Source organism: Macrobrachium rosenbergii, chromosome 3, assembly GCF_040412425.1.
Source record: "Macrobrachium rosenbergii isolate ZJJX-2024 chromosome 3, ASM4041242v1, whole genome shotgun sequence".
NCBI lineage: Eukaryota > Metazoa > Arthropoda > Malacostraca > Decapoda > Palaemonidae > Macrobrachium > Macrobrachium rosenbergii.
The window spans coordinates 59,595,463-59,622,442 of NC_089743.1; the positions used below are offsets into that span (position 1 = coordinate 59,595,463).

Consider the following 26,980-nt stretch of genomic DNA (forward strand, 5'->3'; position numbering starts at 1 on the left):
ATCCAGCAAGGCTGGATGAAGGTGATGGCATAGAGGCCACTCTCAGGAAAAATGCAGCAAAATACCATGTGAACTGTCGCTTGTTGTTTAACAACACTAAACTGGACCGTGCAAGAAAGCGACAATCTAATGACCAGACCAGCAACACTGAGACTAGTCGTGCAAAACTGCGCCGAACCAGTCATGACAATGAAGTTTGCATTTTCTGTGAGAAAGTGGCACCTGCATCTGATCTCAGACAGGCTAGTACTAAGGGCCTTGACTTGAAATTGCGTGAATGTGCAGAGATACTTAGTGATGGCAAGCTCCTTGCTAAGTTGACTGGTGGGGATGTCATTGCACAGGAGTTTAAGTATCACCATGCCTGTCTTTGTGCCCTCTACAACAGAAAAAGGTCCTACCTGAGGAGCCTTGAGAAAGACCAAGGTAGCACTGAGTCAGAATCAGATGTGTATCCACTAGTTCTGTCAGAACTGATGACATACATTGTTGAAAACAACCTTTGTTCAGATGATCCAGTCACATTTCGGCTGGCAGATATTTGCCACCTCTACCAACAACGTCTGGAACAATTAGGTGTAGAGTCACCAAGTGTAAATTCCACGAGACTCAAAGACAAACTTCTGGCAGAAATTCCAGAACTTGAGGCTCATAAATCTGGCAGAGATGTATTACTTGCATTTCAAAAGGATGTGGGAAAAGCACTTGCTCAATCATCTGATCTTTCAGAGGCAGTTATCATTGCTAAAGCAGCCAATATTCTCAGAAAGTCTATACTTGATCATCAGTCACGGTTTGATGGCACATTTTCTGAGGCTTGTGTACGAAATTCTGTGCCTCCTCTCCTGCTCCAGTTTGTAGGGATGGTTGAGCATGGGGCTGACATCAAGTCACAACTTTGTTGTGCACAAGACCAGTCGCCAGTTCTCAGCAATGGCTCTTGACCAAGCTCATGAGCAGACCAATGCCTTTATAAAGGCTGATGGCGGAGCCATTGGGCTGACTGAAGATCCGTCAGCACTCAGAAGATGGATGGTGGCTGGCCCAGAGATCATCCGCTTGGTGTCTGCATACGAAACAGAGGTTCAAAGTAAGGAGTCTAATGAGCAGACAACACACCATGAACAAACACCTCATGCGCAGAAGACATTCTTGGAGAGAGTCAGCAAGCTGTCATTGGCTTTGCAACACTTGGGAAGTCCTTTTCAGGAAGAGAGCCAGGATCTGTATTCCATTGACAACAAAGACATTGCCCACCCCAGCTCAGCAGAACTTCTACAGACACACCTTGACAGAGGCCGCACTAAATTTCAGAAGTTTTCAGACTCTTTGGCAAACAATGCAGTCTCCTTCTATGAGCCGATAAACAAGAACAGAACTGACTTCTTCAGGCAAGAAGCTGCTCCTGTAGAACAGTCAAAGCAGAAACTTCTGAAGGAGGATTGCCAGCTTTTCTCAAAGCTATTTATATCCTGTCAGAGCCGTGAATGTGATCTGCAGGAATTCTTCCAGCACGAGAATCAAACATTCCCAGCTTCCTTAGTGAGGGTGGTAGGCTGTACACATGTCAGAAGTCTCAGCTGACCTCGGTCCTGGAGAGTCATGTTACACTAGAAGACAAAGAACCAAAGACTGATGTCCTCATTGTAGATGGATCAGCTTTGGTCCATGCCTTGCCACCAAAGAAAGGAAAGACCTTTGAGGGCTATGCACTTTGCGACTTCTTGCCTGTGATACAATCCTATAGCAGCAAGTACACATCATCACATCTTGTATTTGATGTATACAATACATCCAGCCTCAAAGCTGAGACCAGGCTCCAACGTGGTCAAGGAGGAAGGCGCAAGGTGACAGACAAGAACACAATTCCATCCAACTGGCGCAATTTCCTAAGACACGATGCCAACAAGACAGAGTTGTTCCAGTTCCTGGCAGACAAAGTTGCCCAGATGTCTGCCACAAATGTTGTCATTGCCACGAAAGGGTCTGCTGTCCTCAGCACTCATGAGGCTAGTCTTCAGGGACTGGAAAAGTGCTCTCATGAGGAAGCTGACACCCGCATCTTTCTCCATGCCAAATATGCCACAGAACATGGAGCCAAGACCATCACGGTTAAAGCAAATGACACAGATGTTCTTGTCGTTGCAGTCAGTGCTTTCTCCACTCTCCACAATCTAGGGCTAGAGAAGCTATGGGTGGCATTTGGCCAAGGCCAGAGCCTGCGCTGGATTGCTGTGCATGACCTGTGCAACTCTCTGGGCCAGGAGAAGGTGAATGGCATGCTCTTCTTCCATGCGTTCACAGGCTGTGATACAGTGTCAGCCTTCGAGCAAGGGCAAGAAGACCGCCTGGCAGACATGGAACATCTTTCCAGAGGCCTCCACTGTGTTCTCCAAACTGAGTCACTACCCTCTCAGAGTGGAAGAGAGTGACCTGAAGGTCCTGGAGAGGTTTGTCATACTTATGTATGAAAGATCCAGCACTGCTGGCACTGTGGATGAGGCTAGACTTGATATGTTTGCCAGAAAACAAAGGGCATATGAGGCCATTCCACCAACCAGGAGCTCCTCCAACACACCAAGCGTGCTGCGTACCAGGCTGGTTGTGTGTGGGGCAGGCCACCCAGTGTCAGCCACAGCCAGAGAACCCTGCTGAGTGGGGATGGCAAAAGTCTGGTGAAGCATGGCAAGTCCTCTGGACAACCAACTCGCCCTTAGCCAAGAGTTGCCAACAGCTTACCAAATGTGGATGCAAAGCAGGCTGTCGGGAAAGGTGCAAGTGCTACAAGCTGGGTCTTCCCTGCACAGCTCTGTGCACTTGCAAATGTGAAGTCTAGATAAATATTGCCCTCTCTTCAGTAGATAATCTAGCTTGAGCATCCAACGTGTCATGCTATGCCTACCTTCTTATCCTCGAATTTTTCAAAGGTGTAGGTTGAGAGACCTATACATAGATTGGTTGCGTTTAGTCCGTATTTCTCTTCTTTTCTTTTTATGGTTACAGTCTTAGACACATTGTATGTGACCATACCATTACTATTTCAGTTGAAAATAGCATATTAGTTAAACTGTCTGATCACATGAATATACCATTAAATAAAAACAGTTGGTCTCTATGTCTGCTAGCGCTGTGGATAGAAAAAAAACTTTTATGGCAACCATTTTGTACGCCATCTTGGTTACAATTCATTTAGTAAGGGTTTTCAATAAAATGTGTGGTATGGAACATTTTATAACCTAAAAGTCGAGGTTTAAAAAAAAAAAAAACTGGCATATTCCATCCAATAGATGCTCCCAAACCAGTGAATTCAACATAGATGGCGGCCATTTTGAAAAATAGCCGCCATCTTGGATTTTCAGGTGGCCAGCGCCCTTTTCTAAGAGAGCGTAGTCTTAGGAATGTTTGTGCCAAATTTCATGTTTGTTTCACTATCTGAACGATTTTTACAGCAATCTGCTGCACTATTACAACCCTTCTTTGCTCACACTATGTACTGTAGGCATTAGTAAAGGATGTTTGCAGCATCCCTTCTGCCCGTAGCTGTACCCACATTTTAGCCAATTACATTACCTCATTTCCTCCGTCCTTTCTCCCCTCTTGCTGTCCAACAGCTTAATTGTTACTTAATGGAACTGTGGGGTTTTCTTCTTGTTCAACCTTTAGATCCTTATACTTCATTTCCCCTATTTTCAGAATCTCTTCCTGCCCAACATTCCCTCTTTCTTAGCACTGAATGGTTAAAAGTGCCCCATTTTATTTTTGTATGGCCCTATACAATATTCAATTAAAGGTGAGTGTGTGTATATATGTATATATATATATATATATATATATATATATATATATATATATATATATATATATATATATATATAGTCTCCAAGGTGGTCAGTTGCCCTAATTGCTGCATGACATGCAGTTAATTGAAACACTTAACCTGATATCGAATACTTTCATTGTCTATGAAGTAGAAGCAAAGTACATAGTGACATTAGGGGTAACTAATTTCTTCAGCCAATTTTGTATGCTTTTAATATTTGGCATGCATTTCAACATTATTATTCTTGACCTGACTCTTGCATATTCTGCACCGGGTGCCCTCTGAATTTTCAGAACATGTTAAACCAATCTGGAATAAAAAATATTAGTGTAAGAAATACTAGATTCACAACGGTAGCTAATTATTTTATACCGGTACTAAATCTCAAAAGCATACAAAATTGGACGAAGAAACTGGTTACCCCTAATGTCACTATGTGTTTTGCTTCTACTTCAAAGACAATGAAAGTATTAGATATTACGATTGCATGTCACGCAGCGATTAGGGCAACTGACCACTTGGAGACAATCCAGTAATCAGCTTGCAGGAGAGACTTATTACACAACATGAAAATTTACAGAACAAAATGTACAAGTATTTCAATGAATGTTGTACACCCTTATCTGTTAGAGGATATAATTAAAGATATACAGAATGCTCTATTCTCTCTCATAATCGATGAGGCCACAGGTGTATCAGTCACAAAGCATTAGTGTTTGTGTGTCAGGTATTTTAAGGAGGAAAATGCAAATATAATCAAATTTCTGACTCTCTTACCAGTTACTTCCACCACATCTCTTGCACTCTTTATAGATATCAGATCATTTTTGGACCAACATTCAGTCCCCTTCCCTTGAGTAATATAATCGGTTTAGGCATAGACAGTGTTTCTAATTTATGCGGTGCTCATAACTCAGTCTTCACCAAAATTAAAGAACATTTCCCCTCACTGTGTTTTAGTGAAATGCATTTGCCATAGTTAAGTTTGTCCGCAAAATGTGCTTTTGCAGAACTTCCCTCTCACCTTGGTTTTCTAGTAAGTGAAATTTCACAGTGGTTTAAATTTAGTTCTGACAGGCAAACTGAATAAAAGTTATTTCATGTTATGAATGCCAATATTCCCAACTTCCACTATAGCAAATTCATCAACCCATCGGAAACCAGATGGCTTGTGACTGGAAAAGTTATTTATTCAGTCATCACACAATGGCATGAGCATACTGCATATTTTAGGTCAATTATGTAAAAAAATTATACGTGCAGAATTTTTTGGATATACTAAATGATAGGGCATATTATTTATACGTGGTTTTTACATATCCACTAATCAATGAGTTTGAGCAGATGAATGGATCTTTCCAGCGCACAAATGCAGACCAATGCCAACTGTTTATTGACCTAAACGTGTTTCATTTATCACTAAGTAAATAGTGTAAGGGTGATTTTCTGAAAAGGTATGAAATTGTTGAAGAGTCGCATATAAGTTCTATTAATGATATGGAATTAGGAGCGAAATTCTACAAGGAGCTAGAGGAATCAAACCTAACACGGGAACTGAAATATGAGATAATGAGATAAAGCGTAGATGTGTCAAGTTACTGGTCACAGCAGTGAATCAGGTAACCAGACGACTTCCTGTAAAAATTTGGTTTTTATACCTTCTTGAAGTGTTTTCACCCAGATGTGCTGCTTCCTCATGCAGAAGCTAGAAACTCAGTATACCAATATCAGACTGGTTGACTGGACACTTCCAGGGGTGGACCTTAAAGACATGAAAAAGTTTTGGTGTCATGTGTATTGCTTCAAGAACTCTGTGGGGAAACTTTGTTTTAGAGAGTTAGCTTCTTTTGTTTTGAACGCTTTATATTTATCCTTCTCAAATGCTTATGCTGAGATTTTTCAGCCAGGTCTCATTGATCAAATCAAAACCAAGAAACAAAGCTAGTTTTCATCTTCTTAATAGCATTTTGATGATATGATCGCATGCTATAATGAATCATTCTTGTTGTAAAGATTTTCAAGTTACAGATGACATGCTTAAAAGATTTAATGCCAGCATGTATGAAAGGCCGGATCGTAATACCAGTACCGAGAGTGATGAGGGAGGTGATAATAAAATGGAAGAATTTTCTGCTATTTGTGAAAACCTTGAATAGTAATTGTCAAAAAATCATCGTTGAAGTTGACTGGTAGATTGGAAGGGACTGAGAGTGGTCCGTTCTCTAGTGATGCTGGATTACTGGGACAGTACAGTATTCGCTGTGGTAAAGCTCTTTCTACAATTGTATACTGTTGGCAATCCTACTAAACCTTTCGTAATATGACAGAAACTGCAAAATACCTTTCAGAAAAAGACGTTGGGGTAACTAATTGCACTTTAAAAGGAATTTGTATAACATGAAACTTAAAATGTTTTATTGAACTGTTTGAAGAATTAGCAGTTATTGGAGACTCCATTGCAGATGAAGATAAGGTGATAGATTTGTTGGCGTCATTCCTGATCAGTTTGCCACTCTAGTGACAGCCTTAGAAGCAATGGACATAGTACCGTCCGGGGAGTGTGTTAAAAAGAGACTTCTTCATGAGGAAGAAAAACTGAATAGTGCTAGTCGGAATGATATAAGAGTATATGAAGAAAAGTCACTGGTGACTAAACAGAATTTCAAAAGGGTGGTAAAATGTTTTGAGTGTGGCAGAAGTGGTCACATCAAGGACTGTTTCAAATAATATTGCCAAATGTAAGAAAGAAAAAGACAGTTCGAGACAGGGAAATGTCACTAAAGCTAGTAGTGATGATGATGTAACTTTATTTGCCTTATCTACAACTGTTGCCAATAATGACTGGATAATAGATTCAGTTTTCTAATTTTGTAGAATTTTCTAATTCATCGAATGCTGAAGTGGTGACGGTAGACTTTTGTCTGCAGCTGGTGAAGGTAGTGTTAGATCGAAAGTTAAGCTTCCAGATGATAGTGTAAAAACTTGTGTTTTGTAGAAAGTTTTGTTTTTACCTGAATTAGCTCACAAATTAATATCAGTCTCTAAAGCTGTTCAAGCTGGTAAAACAGTAAGTTTTCATGAAGTATCATGTAAGATTTTCAGTAAAAGAAGGGAATTGGTAGCCAGAGGAAACAAGATAGGAAACTTTTTTTCTTGACTGTTATCATGAAGTAGGTGCATATTGCTCCAATGTCTCTTCTAAAGATTTTGTCATTTAGGTATGAACAATTTGAGAAAATTGGTGGCCAAAGAAATAGTTAAGGGAATTGATTATGAAATCTCTAAGGACACTTTTGTATGTGAAAATTGTTGTAATGGTAAAAGCCATGAGTTCCATTTCCCAGTGTTGAGGTAAACGAGAAACCAAAATACTTGATTTAATTCACAGTGATGTTTGTGACAATTGAATCCTTGCTCTCTAGGCGGTGGAATTTATTTTGTAACGTTTATTGATGATGCATCAAGATATATTTGGGTGTATATATTGAAAAATAAAAGTAAGGTTTTTAGCACTTTGAAGAATTGGAAAGATCTTGTTGAAAAGCAGTATGATAAGAAAATCAAAATTTTATGCACTGATAACGATGGTCAGTATACTTCGTCTGAGTTTGAACATTTTCTTGAGAAGGAGGGAACATGTCATGAAAAGACAATTCCTAAAACTCCCAAACAGAATGGATGACCAGAACACATGAATAGAACTTTGGTAGAGACGGTGAGATGCATGTTGTCGGATTCAAAGCTATCAAAGACGTTTTGGGCTGAAGCTTTGTCAACTGCAACTCATGTGCGCAACAGAAGTCCCGCTAATGCTTTGGATGATATGATTCCCTATGAGGCTTTGAATGGTCACAAGCCTAATGTAAAACATCTTCGAACTTTTGGGTGTGTTTCTCATGTTCATATTCCTAAGGATGAGCAAGAAAAACTTTATCCCAAATCAAAGAGGTGCATTCTTCTCGGTTATGGCTCAAAAACAAAAGGCTGTAGTCTATGATTTAAATCTAAAGAAGGTTATGCACAGCAGATGTGTGATAGTTGATGAAAGTCAATTTTCATCAGCTGAGAAGGAGACAAAGAGTTCTGCAGAAAATGTGTTCAATTTGAAGTTAGATATGATGGTGATGTAAAAGAAACTACGAGCTCGGAGTCTGACGTTCGACGGTCTATAAGAAGCAGAAAAGGTCCTGATAGGCTTGGTGAATGGGTACACTCTTGTGTAGGAGAAAATGAACCATCTACTGTTAAGAATCTTTGTACTGGAAACATGCTATGCAAAACGAGCTGGATTCAATTGCCAGTAATAATGCGTAGTCCTTGGTTAAATATCCTAACGAAAGGAAGCATATCGAATCCAAAAGGGTATTCAGAAGGGAAATTGGACCAGATGGCAATGTGTTCATATAAAGCTACATTAGTAGCTGAAGGTTTCTCACAACAGTTGGATATTGACTATGATGAAACCTTTAGTCCTGTAGTGAGATTTGAATCTGTCCGTACAGTGTTGGCATTAGCTGCTCAACATGGTCTTCAGGTTTCATCAAATGGATGTGTTATCAGCATTTTTGAATGCTAAACTCTCTAAGGAAATCTACATGACACAACCAGAAGGATTTCTAGAAAAAGGAAAAGAAACTATGTATTTAAGTTGAATAAATCAATATATGGTCTTAAACAAGCTCCTAAATGTTGGAATTCGTCGTTGGATAATATCTGAAGCAACTAGAATTCAAGCAGTCTGTTAGTGATCCCTGCATTTACACTTGTGTTACAGATGGTGTTTTATGTATCATTACTATTTATGTAGATACAATCATTGCATATAAATCTGAATATCTGGCTAAAATAAAATCATCATTGAGTGCTCATTACACATCATTGAGTGCTCATTACAAGATGAAAGATTTGGGTAAATTACATTATTTTCTTGGTGTTAATGTTGCTTAGGATGATGGTAACATTTTTATTGATCAATCTGTGTATACTAAAGCTTTACTGGAGAAATTTGGCTTTGAAAATTGTAAACCTGTATCATCACCTGTGGAGGCTAATTGTACTCTTGAAAAGGCAGTTGATGATTATGACTTGTTTATGCATGAAACATACCAGTCTGCTGTGGGTAGTCTTTTATACTTATAAACCAAGACAAGACCTGATATAAATTTTGCTTTGTGTAATATTGCAAAATATTGTTCTAAACCTACTAGTAAACACTGGTCTGCTGAGAAACGAATCTTTAGATATCTCAAAGGCACATGTAATCTAGGTATTCTATAGGATGGACAAAATTCTAGTTCATGTATTGGTATTGTGAATCTGATTGGGCTGGACACAAATGACCGTAAATCAATATCAGGTTATTGTCTTTCTTTGGGAAGCGGTTGGATTTCTTGGTATACCAGTAGACAATCATGTGTTGTCTTAACAGCAGAAACTGAGTATGTTGCTCATGCTGGTGCTGCTCAAGAAGCTGTGTGGTTAAAACAGTTGTTAACTGATCTAAATTTTGATGTCGCACCAACAGTAATTAATGAAGATAACCAATCTGCTATCTGTACTGCAAATAATCCCAAAGATCATCCTACAACAAAGCACATTGATATCAAATATCATTATATTCGTGAAGTCATTTGTAATACTCAGGTTGAGATTCAACACTGTCCTACCGATGAGACGTTGGCGGATATTTTTACGAAACGGTTGACATCAGAAAAATCTGCAAAGCTTTGAACAATGTTAGGATTGATTTCGTGTGACAAAACACAGTCAATGTGAGTGCTGATAATGTTTAAGTTCACCTTGAAAGTTTTTTTCACGATTTTCTGTAGATATGTTTTTGACTGAAAAATATCTACATGCCCTTAAGTTTTGTTTAGTTATTGTTTGATGTAAAACTAGGCAGAATACTTTTGGATTCTTACTAACGTTATACGTTAGTTTATTTGATATCTGCAACAAGTTATGATATATATTTTTCTGTTGAGATATACCTATCAAACTTTCGTTTACACTGTCGGTTCCGGAATTTGGCGGTCAAAGCCGGATGTCCTATTGTTCTTCCACTAGCTATATTTAATCTGCTGTATATTTATTTACTCTGTAGGCACACGTGTTCAAATACGCGGCCTACCCGCCGATTTAGTTAGTGTTATAATACTGAATAAAAGCAGTTATAACGAGGCAAATGTCACATGATGTTTGTTCTTTTTGGTGCCCACGAGCTTCCAGGAGCAAGAGCCCATGCTGGCCTATGACCTCCTTAGTGTAGACTGACGTGCTTAGTAACTACAAAGCGTTGGCATTTGTTCGGATATCTTCCAAATACGGTAAAGTTCTTGTGTATAGTTAGGTTATGAACAGGGAAACGCTCAGGTTTGTAAAAACCTTTATTGGGTTGTGAGAGTAAGGTACGCGAAAGCACAGGTCAGGTTACAACTGATTTATTCGTCTAAAATTCACGCACGTCAAAAACCCTTGCGGGCCGTAACGTAGGCCCAACCTTTGACAAGTAAGGAAAAAGAGATTAACTATAAGCAAACATGCAATTATACAAGTGTAAAACATATGGCTGTGAAATGTATGTACATAGCTAAGTAAATGGTATTTTGATAGATAGACTGGTACAACGTCAAGAAAGGTGACTAACAACGTCGGAAAATTCGCTGAAAACATCGTCAAATATTTCCGACGTTGTTACAGTCACCTTCTTGTATTGTACCAGTCTATGTATCAAAATACCATTTATTTAGCTATGTACATATATTTCACAGCCGTGTTTTACACTTGTATAATTGTATGTTTGCCTATAGTTAATGTCTTTTTCCTTACTGTCAAAGGTTGGGCATACGTTACGGCCCGCAAAGGGTTTTTGACGTGCGTGAATTTTAGAAGAATAAATCAGTTGTAACCTGACCTGAGCTTTCGCTTACCTTACTCTCACAACCCTACCTTACTCTCACAACCCAATAAAGGTTTTTACGAACCTGAGCATTTCCGTGTTCATAACCTACCTCTTTAAAGAAAATACTCAACAGTATTTATTTACTTATTGATTAAAAAACTATTAGAGAAATATAAGATTTTTTTTCGTCATTTGCTTATTGATAAAAAACAAATACCAAAAAACGCCAAGTACTAATAATACTTGTGCCAAACTGGATGCAAAGCACCTGGCAACCCTGCAGTGTTGAAACATACATTTTAATAATATAATTGTTAGAGGGAAAGCGCGAACGCAGTCCCTCGCTACCAAAAATTGCGCACCCGAGTTGACCACATTTGGGTCAATCGCAAGGGTCAGCACCACCGGAGTGCAATGGTGAGCCTCACCTTGGGGGAACCGCCTTCGTGATCACGGTGTCCCCTGTGCCAGGTAAGTATGCTCCTTCCACCACCATCGTAACACAACACTCCACGGACTGAATACGTTCTATCATGTATCACAGAATAATGGTCATAACATCTCAATTTTAGACTACATCTTGCAACAACCTCATGTATACTTTATGATAAAAAACCTTCAATGACAAAACTCTAAACTATATATGAAAATTATTCAGTCAGTAATAATAACAAAAGGTCTTATTAAAAGTGAAGCCTCAACTGTTTCGAGCAACAATACACAAGATGAGATACCGAAAAAATACCCACACTGTAGGTACCAAATAAGACGGTCTACATTAATGTGGCCATGGCAGTCTCGTTTCCACCATGATTATTATTTTCTCGTTATAACTGGTATATTACCGAATTATAACTGTTTTATTCAGTATCATAACACTAAAACCGCTGAGACGCGAATGGTATAACCTAAATAAAAGATCAGAAACATCATTGGTAGTTTTTCGAAAATCTGTCCTTTGGTCAAGTCGTTCAGTTCTGATTTTTAAAACTCTAATTGCTTCTCTCTTGTCTATACTAAATATTTGGAGACGAGAAATTCTAGAAATATTTCCACTACACATCAGATTACATCTGCTATTGTCAATAGCAGCTATCCTTACTGTAATAAATGACAGATCTGGTTATTTGGTAATATTTATAATTACATATCAGTAACTACATAATTATATCTCACTACTGGAGAATAAAACAATCTAATTTACCATCATTTTAGAAAAACCCCCCTCCCTATCTCCTTTCTCTCTGTAGTGAGGGTTGAGGCAAACGAAATCAATGATATATAACCATGAAGCAACCGTGAAACAAAGGAAGATGAGGAAATATCTCGTATAAGGATACTGACATAAAACCATTATTATTAAAAGCATCTTTTAAACACACAAATGACCAAAAGAATTCAGACGAGGTGGGGAGTTGGCGAATACTCTGTAAAGGTGCAAATAGAAATGTCGACAGTACAAAGCATAGAGGAGGAGGAATAGGAGGAATAGATACTGGAACTATTTAATGTTAATCTGCGAGGAAGTAAAGCCAAATGACTGGAAGGAAATTCTGATGTTAAATGTATTTAAACAGATAGGAGATATTATAGTGTCGTCATTACAATACAATTAGACTAACAGATCATCTAATGAAAAGTTTTTCATGAGAGATTACAAATAACTGTGATGACTGGTGAACAGCATTTGCATTCCTTAGAAGGAGGGTTACGATAAATGCTGTTTTAATAATATGACAGCTACAAAAGGAGTAGCGCCTCGGTGTTTAAGAAAGATGTAAAGTGCCATTATAGTTGGTTGGTTAGGTTGAAATGAAGTATAAAAGATTAACGACTGCAATGTGTGAAACTACTGTTAGTTCACAAAAGAGGATCAGCACCGGTTATGGGTGTATTGACAGAAAAGATTAGGAATGATAATCTATGGGATTGATTATCTGAAGATGGTAAAATTACAGCAGAAACTAAAGAACAATTACAAAGTCGGATTTTATTGATTAATGAAATTTAGGCTGTCAAAACCAAGCACTCGGGCACTTTGACTTAAACGTTGAATGACAAGAAACCTGATCTAGCAAGCAACAGTTAAGCTGTTGAACAGTATGAATGGAGAAAGAAGCAGGAATTACGGTAGTGTAATTGGCTAACATGTGGGTACAGCTAGGGACAGAGGGGATGCTACAAACACCCTTCACTAATGAATACAGTACACTACATGATCAAAAAAGGGTCAATGAGTGGTAGGAATCTCTTGAATGAGGTCATATGAAGATATATGCGAGTAAAAGTGAGATTATGGTTCCCAAGAAGCAAAAAAGGCAGGCCTGAAGCTAAGGCTGAAAGCAAGATAAAAGCAACTTAAGGGAAATGAAAGGGGACGGGGTAATGTGAAAAAAGAATGCCAAATAAACTAAAGAATATTCTTTTTTACCATGACCAGACCAGTGATGGTATATGGGTATTAACAAGAAATCCGAACAGAATCTGTAACCAAATACTATAGATTTTCGTTATCTCGCTGTGTGAGAGGCTGGAAAAGGTAGAAATTTTGTGCCAGAGTGGTAGAGATTATTGATATGAAGCGAGTTTAACAATGTTATTTATGTGTATACAGATAAATTTTATATAAATGTTTCCTTCTGATTTACATTTGGTTCTCAGGCTACCAACATTCATGACACTTAGAATATACATATCATTTTTAGCTTAACTGGTACTTGAGGTCAAAGGTTCAGGTTGAAGATTGTACACTGACTCCTATGGTTTCTTTAAAACCTCACAGTATTTTACACCAGCTTAAAATCTGCTGGATACATTGTTAAGGCAAGCATCTTACTCCTAAATAAATGGGTTCCTTCCTTGACTGTTCTCTTCTAGAACTGGTTCTTATCTGTGACTTGTTCCTGTCTACAACTATTCCATGTAATACAAAACTTTATCTAGGACAGCATGCAGCCCTTAACCTAAGCCATATGGGACTCCTGCCTGACTTAAACTGTTACACAACACTGTTAGTCTGGCTTTAAATTAATAAAACAAGTCCCCTGTGTGCTTGTTCCAAGTGAATAGGTTTCACCTACTGAAATCATTCTATGTGTTGGTTCATGAATGGGGTAATTCTCACTGTGGTTTCTGAATATTGTTATGGTCACTTTTCAATGTGACTACCAGGTTCTTAAACCATACATCATATTGAGACTGGAGGTGTAAAAGAAAATAGTCGATGTAGCCTTAAACCTAATTTATTCTTTACATATTTACAACTTTGAGGCAGGTTCTGAAATGAAGAGCGACTTCACAAAACAATGTACATTACTATAAACACTTCGGTATTAAAATATTACCAAAATCAATGTCAAATGCAAAATGACCACAATACTCAATATTGATACCTCCAATATAATAAATAAGCCACATTAGTGAAGTAACCATATTTAACAAATTAACAGCAGCAGTCAACATTGGGCAATACAATGAGGCAATAACCAAAACAGGGCAATAAGGCATAACAACAGCAGTAACACTCAAAAATAATAATAAGAGACATACTCGCTCAACATAACTCACTAGTGCCATTCAAAATAATAATACATCATAAATCACTTGAGCCTCTTGCTCAACACAATGACATACTCAAAACCCTCCAATAATTATTACTCGTGCCCTTCAAAATAAAAGCAATAACAATTGTCAGTGTACTACAACTCATCCAGAATAATAAGCTGCCTTTCGTTGGAGTAACAGCGAAAGATCCACAAGGACGACCACCGCACATTGACAAGCAACCTCTGATCCTCCATCACCGGGCGACCTCAGCGACAGCAATAAGACTGCCAACGAAGAATTCATTCTTCCACGCTGGCGACTATGGTTTAGTCTGCCCTCGACCTTGGAACTTATCCCGCTGTCCTCCTCAGCAACTAAGCCAGCAACCAACACATGCCGCTTGAAGACCATCTCCGACTCCAAGGTGATACTTCGAAATACAGTAATACTTCGATCTTACACGATTCGAGTTGCGCGAATTCACACACACACGAACTTTTCACTGGAACCTAACTAATGGGCGTACGCGATTTTTTCACAGACACACGAAATTTTCGAGAAACCCTGCAGAAGTGGGTGTTTAATTTTTTAAATAATTTACAAGTTTTCATGCTTTTATGTGTAAAATCTGTATGAAAAATGCATTTCATTCTTGTATGTGTAAAATGTGTATGAAAAATGCATTTCATGCTTTTATGTGTAAAATCTGTATGAAAAATGCATTTCATGTTTTAATGTGCAAAATCTCTAGGGAAAATGCCTTTCATGCTTTCATGTGTAAAATCTCTATGAAAAATGCATTTCATGCTTTCATGTGTAAAATCTGTATCGAAAATGTATTATTTTTATTTTTGTACATGCATAATAAATATGATGCAAAGGTAATTTCAGCACATTCACTTAGTGTACTTTTACAAGATGTGATACCCATTTGCAAAGTTACTGCACTTTTCAAAGATGTTACCCCTGCAGAAAATGCTTGTTTAATGTTTGAAGTACATTTATAAGTTTTCATGCTTTTAACTGTAAAATCGATATGGAAAATTTATATTTATATTTTTGTACATAAATATCATACAAGTATTATGTCCATTTGCAAAGTCTTTGTCACAAGGACTTTACATGACCTTGAGATGAGGTGGTTCAGTCGCGCTCATTTGATAAAATGAATTCGTTAATGTAATATCAGAGATGTAACTAAGAGTTGTATACGTGTCATTCTTTGAAAATTACTCTGTTCACCTCGGAGAAAAGTGCTGGTGCAATCTGTATGTGCATGTAATTACAGCACGTTCAGTTGGTGTACTTTTACAAGATGTGATACCCTTAGTTACTGCATTTTTCAAAGATGATACCCCTGTAGAAAGTGTGTTTAATTTTTAAGTTTTCGTGTTTTTAGGTGTAAAATCAGAATGGAAAATTTGTATTTATATATTTGCGCATAAATACGATACAAAAGCAGTACAGTTACTTTATTACAGTATCTCTCTCTCTCTCTCTCTCTCTCTCATTCGTAGTTAGCGCTCAAACATACTTTTACAACTTATTATTTCTCTGTACGTCATTACCTGTACAGTATAAAATTTTAAATTGATTGAATTTTACCTGTGCTGTACTACCTTCTACGAACATTATGTACATGTTTTCGATATTTTATGGAATTGTTCTTTTGTTGACGGACACATGACGTTTTGCCTAGTGACGCAAAGAAAACGGCTTTTACTCTTAAGTGACAAAGAAAATGGCATCCCATGAATTAGGGGTAACATTAGTATATCTACGCACCTACTGTAAATACGCTATTATGAAACTGTGCAGTACTCAATTTTTATGTCAACCATTTACTGTATTCCTTTTTTAAGGGTAATAAGCTAAATTTTAAATAAAATTACACTAACTTTAGTTCATTTAAAGTTAGCTTAATACTTTGGGAGCGTGATTAGGGTCATATTTAGTATTTAAACTCTGAAAATAAAACATTTATTAGCATTTTTAAAGACCATGCCAAACTTACGCGAAAATTCACCTTGCACGAGGGGCTCCAGAACCTAACCTCGTGTAATTTCGAGGTATGACTGTATCTGACTCCAGAGTGATACTTCAAAACCAACTGCTGCTACATCCTCAACCAAAAGCTGTTGAGAACCAGTCGCTCTTCCTTCCGAAGCCTGTCTGACTTGCAGGGAAAACGATAAGGCGAACGTAACCTCATCTCTACACGTCCAACACAAGAGGTCAGCCAAACCCCCGAAACAATGCTGATATGAAGAAACAATCCAACAACTGGACGAGCCTGACACTTCCCTGCCTAAACAAAAAAAAAATGTTAAAAGAAAATTTTATTTTCAGATTACTCTCTCACAACCCCCCCAAAAGAAGCCACAGAACCACCAGCCAAAACAGACCAAATCCTGGCAAGGTCGCCAAATGTTATGGTCACTTTTCAATGTGACTACCAGGTTCTTAAACCATACATCATATTGAGACTGGAATGGACTGGTGGTCTGCAACAACCAAAGGAGGTGTAAAAGAAAATAGTCGATGTAGCCTTAAACCTAATTTATTCTTTACATATTTACAACTTTGAGGCAGGTTCTGTAATGAAGAGCGACTTCACAAAACAATGTACATTACTATAAACACTTCGGTATTAAAATATTACCAAAATCAATGTCAAATGCAAAATGACCACAATACTCAATATTGATACCTCCAATATAATAAATAAGCCACATTAGTGAAGTAACCATAATTAACAAATTAACAGCAGCAGTCAACATAGGGCAATACAATGAGGCAATAACCAAAACAGGGCAATAAGGCATAATAACAGCAGTAACACTCAAAAATAATAATAAGAGACATACTCGCTCAACATAACTCACTAGTGCCATTCAAAATAATGATACATCATAAATCACTTGAGCCTTTTGCTCAACACAATGACATACTCAAAACCCTCCAATAATTATTACTCATCCCCTTCAAAATAAAAGCAATAACAGTTGTCAGTGTACTACAACTCATCCAGAATAATAAACTGCCTTTCATTGAAGTAACAGCGAAAGATCCACAAGGACGACCACCGCACATTGACGAGCAACCTCTGATCCTCCATCACCGGGCGACCTCAATCAAGACGGTGCGACAGCAATAAGGCTGCCAACGAAGAATTCATTCTTCCACACTGGCGACTATGGTTTAGTCTGCCCTCGACCTTGGAACTTATCCCGCTGTCCTCCTCAGCAACTAAGCCAGCAACCAGCACATGCCGCTTGAAGACCATCTCCGACTCCAAGGTGATACTTCGAAATATCCGACTCCAGAGTGATACTTCAAAACCAACTGCTGCTACATCCTCAACCAAAAGCTGTTGAGAACCGGTTGCTCTTCCTTCTGAAGCCTGTCTGACTTGCAGGGAAAACGATAAGGCGACCGTAACCTCATCTCTACATGTCCAACACGAGAGGTCAGCCAAACCCCCGAAACAATGCTGTTATGAAGAAACAATCCAACAACTGGACGAGACTGACAATATGAATGAATGTTTTAGGATAAAATGACTTTACAGTTTTTTGTTCCGTCATTTTAATTTTATATCATATAATGGCCTTATCTGTTGTTGTGTGGTCTAGGAACCAAAACAAGCTATGATTCTTGGGAAATAACCTTTGTTTTGGTTTCCGAGTTAACGTGCGAGACGGAGGAGTAATGGGCGTCGGTGAATTCAGCTACTTTGATCTGAACGGTGGCTTCAGGTATACTGGCCTGAAGAGTTCACTTTTACAATCTTTTTTTTTTTTTTTTTTTTACACCGTGAGGGATGGGAAGTCGTCTTAATCACAGTTGGATCCTTTATGCATTTGTGGGAAGATTTTTGAAATGGCCCTTCACTCTACACCATCCACGGAGCAAACAATTGAGCAGATATCTTCACTTCAGCAATTCACAGTATACCATTAATGTCATTTAGTTAAGGTCTCAAGCAGTTCTGACATGACAAACATTGTATTAAAGCAACTCTTTAAGGATAAGTTACCTATAACTTTTCATGCATAAGCAATGTAATATTAGCTTTGTTTCTGTTTTTTAGACAGTGCGGCAAGTATTAGGCTGCTTTAATATTGGATTGTTATGCCTAGACCGTTATACGGATGGTATACCGCTGGTGGGTTAATTGTTTCTGCTGTTATTGAATTGTTTATAATGATTTTGAGAATATTTGACTTTCTTGGTCTCTCTGTAATCAGGTCTTTTCCTGTTTATGTACTCTACGTGCTCAGTGGCGTCGCTATGGGGGGAGCCAGTCAGATGCTTCCCCCCCCCACATTGAACTTCCCTTTGTAGCTTGAGCTCTACAATTTCAAATACAGGTTTGCTAATTACTAATACTATTATGTTCCTTCATTCACATGGATATATACATTCGAGAATAGTATATTTTAAATTACAGAATCGGTACATTAGTTTTGTGTAATTTTCTTTGGCCCCACCTACTAAGGGATTCAGAGCTGATTAAACACAGTTTTTTCGTCAATAACTTTTCACCGAACCGAAGCATCGGACAAAGGTGAAAGTTGGTAAGCGTAAATTTTATAACCCTACTTAATTTTTGCAAGTATTATTTAGTACCTAAGTTCGACAGTTTTGATATTTATAGGAGTAAAATGAAGTCGCCGATGCCGGAACCGAGAAAATCACAGACAAGGATCCTAAAACAATTCGTTACGTAAACGTAATATGACGTCATGAAGCTCCGCCCATCCACCAGGTAGGAGGTGAATGGATATGCTTACAATCTAGGCTTCAAGAAATTCGATAATGGCCAGCCAGATAGGGAATTGTACCCGTGGTTGCAAGCCTGCATTTGTGCTACAGCTTGCCACTTTGTATACAAGCGAGAAGACCCACGGCAAGATTTACTATAGCGTGAACAGGTAATTATTTCAATGGTGGGTAATAGTTACTTGGCCACCCCAGAAGTGTGGGCAGGAGCTGCTGTTAGACAATCCCGACCTCTTCCTCGAGAGTGACAATGAAGACATTTTGTAAATAAATTATGTATAGTGTTAGGTGTTTTATTTGTATATATCTAAAACATATTTATTAAAATAATGATTATAACAATATGTTCCTCATTCAAACTGATTCTAATATATTTTCCTTTCCATGCATATCAATATAAATCGTGTTACATTTAATTGATATTAAGTAGGCAAATAATAGCTTGCCCTCAAAATCTTGACTCCTACCATTACCTTTTATTTACAGTGAGTAGGCTATACGAGCACTGTTTAGGGTGGTGTATGATATATTAAAAAAAAAAAAAAAAAAAATAGCAATGGGTTACATTAAATGAGATAGAAAAATGACGTTGACCTTTACACCTCTAACAATTGCTTTTCATTTGAATTCTACTTCTAGTGACTGCTCCTGACTTGCTGCAAATAGAAGGCTACAGTGTTGAAACCTGGGGTAAAACATAACGGATGGTCTTTTTGTATTCCCGCCCTGAATAGATGTACATCTAACAAATGAACTATAGACTGGTTCATTATGTGGATGAATTACATGCACTGAATTATTTGTAAAGTAGAAACAAGGCAAATATCAAGAAAATGGAAGAATTCAAAGCTAACAACTTTGTCTCAACAACTGCTGTGGAAATTGCAATGAAATCTCCACAACAAAATAATAATAATAATAATAATAATAATAATAATAATAATAATAGATAATAATAATAATAATAGTAAAATTATTGAGGATGCTCGCTATCATTGACATCACTGAAACCTAGGATGGGTACTAATATATTATCTAATGAATATGTCATCAGCAAGAGGGCAGAGCCACACTGAAGATACGTTTTCCTCATATATAAACTTCTCTTCACTGTGGGTGGAGCCTCATGACGTCATAGGTTAACGTCATTATTGTGTTCAAAACCCTTACCTGCGATTTTGATGGCTCTGGCATAGGAAAACACACTTTTACTCTGATAAGTACCAAAACTATTGAACTTGGGTACTAAATAATACTTGCAAAAATTAGATAAGGTTATAAAATATACACTTGCCAACTTTCACCTTATCCAGTGCTTTGATAAAAGGTATTGCCGAAAACCCGTGTTTCATCGGCTCTGAATCCATTAGTATAGTAGGGCCCCCACTGATGGAATGCCAGCTACGCCACAGTACGTGCTGTAGGCTCCCCCTGATGCAGCAATGACTGTACTTGTTATTTGACGTTGATATAGCCTCCACTGGTAATTAAGGATATTTGTGTAATAAGCATAGAATATTTGAGTACTGTAGTTTTTGTATTAATGTTACTGCTGTACTGAAGATTTATTTTTGTAAACTTTTCGTCTTAATAATGGTGCAAAGTCAGTAGGTTGATGAACATAAAGGTCATTGAAACTAAAAGGAACTAGGGTATTTCAGATGACTGGTTATGCTATATAATTTTGGTGTTAAAATACTGAATTAGTTTTGTGTTTTACTTATCCTCCATATTTCATCACCTTAATATTATATCGAGTTAATTTCCATTACATAGATTGTCATAAATTTAGAAAAGTGACACATATTTTGAAGAATGTTACCCAGCTTCTTGTCAAACATGAAAGCTCATTTATCAAAAGTTTGTCACTATAGCCATGAATATATGGATTTTTCTTTTATGGGTTGCTCTTACAGTGTGAGTCTAAGGCAAAAGGTTCCCATGGGGCTTATGATCCCATTCCTAGTAGTAGTTCTGCCCGTCACATTCCAATATGCCAAGGCTAATGCATATTATATATGGTAATATATTACGGAGTGCTGATCCCGTCAACTACCGAAGCCTCAAAATTTATGTCCACCATAAAGGAAAGTTGCTACCATGATATCACTGGTAAAATAGGGATGGGATTGCAGCAATATTTAGAAAAAGAAAAGTAATAAAGATACTTAGATTTGAACAGGGGGAAAAAAATTCTCCAGACATAACCTCTCACCCATCACATGCCTTCACAACACAATATCAGATTTCTATTGTGAAGCGGTAATACTACATTATGGCAAAAGGGTGCATATTTTAAATGATACCTATGAACAACGGTCACGAAATCTTTTGACAGGGAAAGTCAGAAAATCCATTAAAACCAAAAGGCACAATTGCATGGTGGCATGATTACTTTATTTTCCATAGTAGTTTCACAGGCTAATTTTGCTAGGTTTGTTAATTATCCTTTGATTGTGAAACAAACCCGGGTTTACTTCCCTTTCGCAGTCATACCAGTATATTTCACAAATAATTAAAAAATTTTTAATGTCACGATTAAAAACTCCAACATAACCTACAATAAAATCTGCAGTTGATTTAAATACATGCTTCTTCAGTTTACGACTCTAAATACTGATCTACTCTGGGCCCATGTCCCTTCTGCAGATGAAATGTTGATGTTTTGCCTTAAATCTGTGAGCAGGTATTCTATCATTATCATATCTAAATTAGAAGCAACTGCAGTTTCCTCGAAAGTGAGAACGATCACTGTAGGACTTGGAACCTTGTGTTCTTTCTACAAACTTATTCTTTCTACAAACCTAGACTGTAGACAACTTATATCCTACACTTCCTATTCACATTCACATAACTCATAAAGACCTTTGCGAAATTTGAATCTTAAATAGGTGTTTATCTCAAATCTGTACTCTATTCATTTATTTTCACATGATTGCAATACACCTGAGTCTCAGAAACTGGAAGAATTAAAAAAGTATTTTTCAAAAAAATTTATCATCTCGACACTAAATAGTCCCTACCTTCTTTGGCAAACTTTAAATTTATTTCTACAGAATTTGAAATAATTCTATTTTCTTCTAATAAAACTAGCAATTATCTACATTTTAAGCCTTATCGATCTCTCTGAAGGAGGTTTTTTTCATCAATTATCCACAATGAGGGCTTCAATGATCTCTCTGAAGGCGAGCTACTACCGTATTTCATCATTTCTTGTAAACCAGTGAATGGTTCCAAATCCACTGAGTCCTCATGGTGTACTCTCAAAATGAGTGCCTTATTCATTCAAGGTAACCAAGGCGCATATGCAATCATGTGAAAATAAATGAACTGATCACTTGCCTCAAACATTTCTCTGTGATTACTTCAATATGCTCATGTGTATCCTTCTCCGCTGTCTACTTAGTTTCATCAATTTCCTTTACTTCGTCGAATAACATACATGTTAATAATAATTTTCTGAAATAAATCAAACTTATCATAAGCGGGAAACTAAACCTATATACGTATGCAAATCTAATAAGTTACTTTTATGTATATATATATAAACAATAGCCATTCCTAAATACTTTCCCAGAACGGACTAACAGCTCCATCAAAATTTGCTGGAAGCAGATAAGAGAACAGTCAATCAATTTGCTTAAAGCAGCAGAGAATAATGGGATTTATTTTAAGGAATAAAAGACAACAATCTCATGGACGACTACTGTTGGATGAGAGTCCAACGTTGAATAAAAGCTTATCCACGAAACTCGTATAATCTAATCACCTAAAATCTATTATTGAAACTATTTTAATAATGGAATTGTTAGAGGGAAAGCGCGAACGCAGTCCCTCGCTACCAAAAATTGCGCACCCGAGTTGACCACATTTGGGTCAATCGCAAGGGTCAGCACCACCGGAGTGCAATGGTGAGCCTCACCTTGGGGGAACCGCCTTCGTGATCACGGTGTCCCCTGTGCCAGGTAAGTATGCTCCTTTCAAACCCATCACAATACAACACTCCACGGACTGAATACATTCTACCAACCGACAGAGAATAATGGTCAAAACATCTCAATTTTAAAGTCACAACTAGCAACGACCATATATACACTTTATAAGACAGAATTTTTTATGAAAATAAAATCTAGGTTATATAAGCAAATTATTCAGTTGGCAATAATTTCAAAATTTATTAAAAGTAAAGCCTGGACTGTTTCGAGCAATCACACACAAGGCCTTTACTATCTAAGGAAGTCCACAAGTTATATCCGAACTAACGGCCACGTTTTTTTTAGGTACCAAGCGCGGTTACATTTTCAGTATGCTGTGGGTTTTGGCTTCGATTTGATCGAGACCCACCACCAGGTGGCAGTGGGTACCGCGGACGGATACAACAAGATGGCGACAAGAACCTGGCCGTTAAACCGACCTAACCGAACCTGGTCGTTTCACCAAACGGGGCCGCCCCTGACCCCACCGACCTAGGTCAACGAAACCTACCTAACCTAACACAGGACTGCGTGTCCTACCTGGCCGGGGCTTCGCCCCGACCCCCAGATGGGCCGTGAAATTAGTAAATATATAACTATTCGAAATTCTCACCGAAGTCGGAATCGCCTGAGAAACCGAATAATGGTTTCGTGGCTCCATTTTTCTTCGCTTTGGCGCTGGGGCACTGGCTTTCAGCGGATCTGGACAACTGGAACTCTCGTGTAATTGACCAATCCGTTTGGATGGCTGCGTCCCGTGATTGTTGTGTTTCGGGAACATTAGACCGCATTTTGGCGGGTGTTGAAACGGCTCTATTCAAGGGATATGCACGTTTAATTAATTCCAGAAAAGCTTTAAAGGGGCAAGGGACATTAGTTAAGTAACGTTTTTTAATACAATACATAGAAAAATATGAATTATACATGGTTTTTACGGTACCGCTTCTAGGCAAAACATTACGTTTCAACACCCGCCATGTGGATTCTATTGTGTTTGTGTGTATGCTTGTATCGTCGGGATCAACAAAATGTAATGTGTGATTGATGTTAAGGTGTGTTTTGAAATGGTGATTTAAAGTGTGGTATGATTTCCAACAATCTGAAATTACCGCTGATTCTAAAATGTTTTCAATTAAAATTGGAAGTAATGTTTTATGGATCGGTCTGGTACAACTTGAAAGAATGTTTCTTTATTCAGTCAATCCGCCGAGAACCCAACAACCTTACACGCCTGCCTTTGTTGAATTTCCTCTTTCCAAATTTGATTCGTAACAATTTCCACGATGTGTCCTGGCCCCCGATTTTCCGGTTGTCCTGAATTTCGATACAAACTTCCCGGCAGAAATTAAACCAGTCTACTAAGGTATTGGGAGACCCAATATCCAAAGTCATCCGGACATATTTCTGGGGAAGTTCATGGATCCAGCTGTGAATCAGCACCAAAATCTTTTGAAAGAAAGGTGGGAACCCAAAAGAAAGAGCCAGACCGATGGATGTCCGACATCGTTGGAGGTTACATCGCCAAATTTTGGCCATGCTTGATCAGGACGACGGTGCCTTCGTCACACTTTGCACAAGTCCCGCTGAAATCGCCCAGGCCGTTTTCATAAGGTAAACGAGCAAGGAAGGCACAAAACTCCTAAGTCCATGAGGGTCACTGGATTCTTAGATGCAAAGCCTGGGTAGGATACAGTAGCCATGTTTGCAAGGCTTGAACCCGAAGAGACTGAGGAAGGTCGCGGGCAAGGTAGGTCTCGGGGCATGTCCAAGGACTGGGCATTTGGTCGTTGGTCGTCAGCTGTTTAGGTAGAACTACTTACCTTGGCGGAGGGTTTCGGTCGGGAAGAATGAGTTAGGCGCCCAGCATACTTTAAAACTGTAATCTACCCCAAGCACGCCAGCCTACAGTAATTAAGGTGACCATATGCCAACATGGGCTCTGCTCCTGTTAGCTCGTGGGTACCTAAAAGAACAAGCATTAAGTGATAACTGTCTCGTTTCCACCATGGTAATCTCTCACTATAATTTATATCTTAAGAGAATTATAACTGCTTTTATTCAGTATGATAACACTAACTAAATACCGCTGGGACGTGAATGGTATAACCTAAATAAGAGCTCTGAAACGTCAATGGTAGCTTGCGAAAAATCTTCTGTCCTTTGGTCAAGGCGTTCATTTCAGATTTCAAACTCCAGTTACTTCTCTCTCGCCTACACTTAGAACATTTGGAGCCAAAAAATTCTAGAAATATTATTAAACGCCGTGAATGCACTGTGTACCAACTTCCACTACACATCAGATTACGTCTGCTATAGTCTATAGCAGATCCTTACTTTCGTGCAGGTAAGACTTGTCTGAGAAGTGCTCTGTGAAAAGTGCCTGACTTGCGCGATGTTCAAAGTGAATACGAGGAAGAGGAAGGAAAAAGAGAAAATAAATACTGTAGCAATTAAATCAAGTAAAGGGAAGCTCAAACTATCATACGAACATTATCCCATAATTATCGAAGCAGCACGTAAACATGGAACACTAAAGAAAATACTGGAGAAGGATGAGTCAACCCAAATCGAGAGAGTCAGCAACCTGCGGACATTGCTCTGGGGAAGCTGATGAGGAATGAACTTGCTGTGAAATGTGTGACGTATGGTTCCATTATGAATGTTCAGGTATAGAGGTCAGATACACACCCATACTTCGTAGTGATAACATATTGTACATGTCTAATAATTGCAAGAGGCCTGAACAAAGAACACAAAATAACTCATTGAAGATGAACTTGAAGGAATAAAAGAAAACAAAGAGATATTAACAAAGTTGATTCAGAATTCGGCTCAGAAAACTAGTGACGTAATGATCAACATAGATGAAATCCTAACCAAAATGGATAAAGTTGATAAAGATGTAAAGACCATGACAAACATCGACAAAACTTATGCTGAATCACTAAAGACAAAAAAAGTACTTCTGATCAAATCTACAAACGAAGAGAGCACAGCAGCTAATGAAATGAGACAAATTATGAGTAAAATAACAGCACCAGTTGAACAGGTTAAGACAACAAGAGGTGGACACTTATTTGTAAGATTTCCATACAGGGAAAACTTAGAAAAGGCAAAAATGAAGATTCAGGAAATCAAATCAACAATATATCAGTAAATGAGAAGGGTAAACTTAAACCAAAAATAAAAGTAGTCTGTGTCCCAAAGAATGAAGATGACATTGTCGATAACATCGTAAATAAAAATCCATGGATAGGTAGCCTCATTTCTGAAAATGACGACCTGAAAATTGTAAATGAAATGATAGCCAAAGATGACAAATATAAACACTATATCATCAAATGCACACCACAAATACGAAAGGCTATCTATGATAGAGGTGACAAATTATGTACGCTGTGTAGCCGTTGCAAAGTATACGACTGTTACATGCCCTATCAGTGCTATAAGTGTCAGGAATTTGGTCACAGCGTAACAAATTGTAGAAATGACCAGGCTTGCCCTAGATATGGTGAAAATCACAAACCAAATGAATGTGCTAGCAACATCTTCAAGCGTAAAAATTGTGTAAAGAAAGAACATAGTGATACTAAACATACAACATATGATGGCAATAAGTGCACAGTATATAAAGAATATTATGTCAAAGGTGAAAAATAATACGGATCATGGTTTTTGACTAATAGTCTTCTATGCAATTTAATTCAAGAAGAAAGCAAGAAGAAAGCAAACTAAAGACTCTCCTATTCTGCAGGAGTTACGATACTGACGAGTAAACACTGAAAGACAATTATAAAACATAAGAAGCACCTTATTTTGAAAACGTACAAGGGCCCGCCAGAGAGGGAATTATCCCTGTGGAGGGCTGTACATCAAACCAAACAAAGTGAAACAAAGTGAAAGTAACAAATGATGGAACTGTTATTTGGTAATATTTATAATTACACATCAGTA

The 26,980-nt window shown here is 38.0% G+C and overlaps 1 protein-coding gene, 2 non-coding genes and 1 pseudogene across 4 annotated transcripts in view; 1 reads left to right on the top strand and 3 right to left on the bottom strand.

Moving 5' to 3' along the window:
* The first annotated feature begins 4,254 nt into the window (after positions 1-4,254).
* LOC136851438 (uncharacterized) lies at positions 4,255-5,066 on the top strand (annotated as a pseudogene).
* A 5,971-nt stretch (positions 5,067-11,037) lies between these two features.
* LOC136828929 (U1 spliceosomal RNA) lies at positions 11,038-11,200 on the bottom strand. Its single transcript, XR_010850253.1, has one exon. It is a non-coding gene; the product is annotated as a U1 spliceosomal RNA (small nuclear RNA).
* A 5,100-nt stretch (positions 11,201-16,300) lies between these two features.
* LOC136856058 (nucleoside hydrolase-like) overlaps positions 16,301-26,980 on the bottom strand; it is a 229,068-nt gene continuing 218,388 nt past the window's right edge. For both annotated transcript variants that reach the window (XM_067133647.1, XM_067133699.1), the window contains exon 10: positions 16,301-16,571. In XM_067133647.1, the coding sequence (XP_066989748.1) occupies positions 16,316-16,571 (256 nt within the window). In that variant the 3' untranslated portion in view covers positions 16,301-16,315. The remainder of the gene's footprint in view (positions 16,572-26,980) is intronic.
* On the bottom strand, positions 22,863-23,025 carry LOC136828931 (U1 spliceosomal RNA). The gene has a single exon (XR_010850254.1). It is a non-coding gene; the product is annotated as a U1 spliceosomal RNA (small nuclear RNA).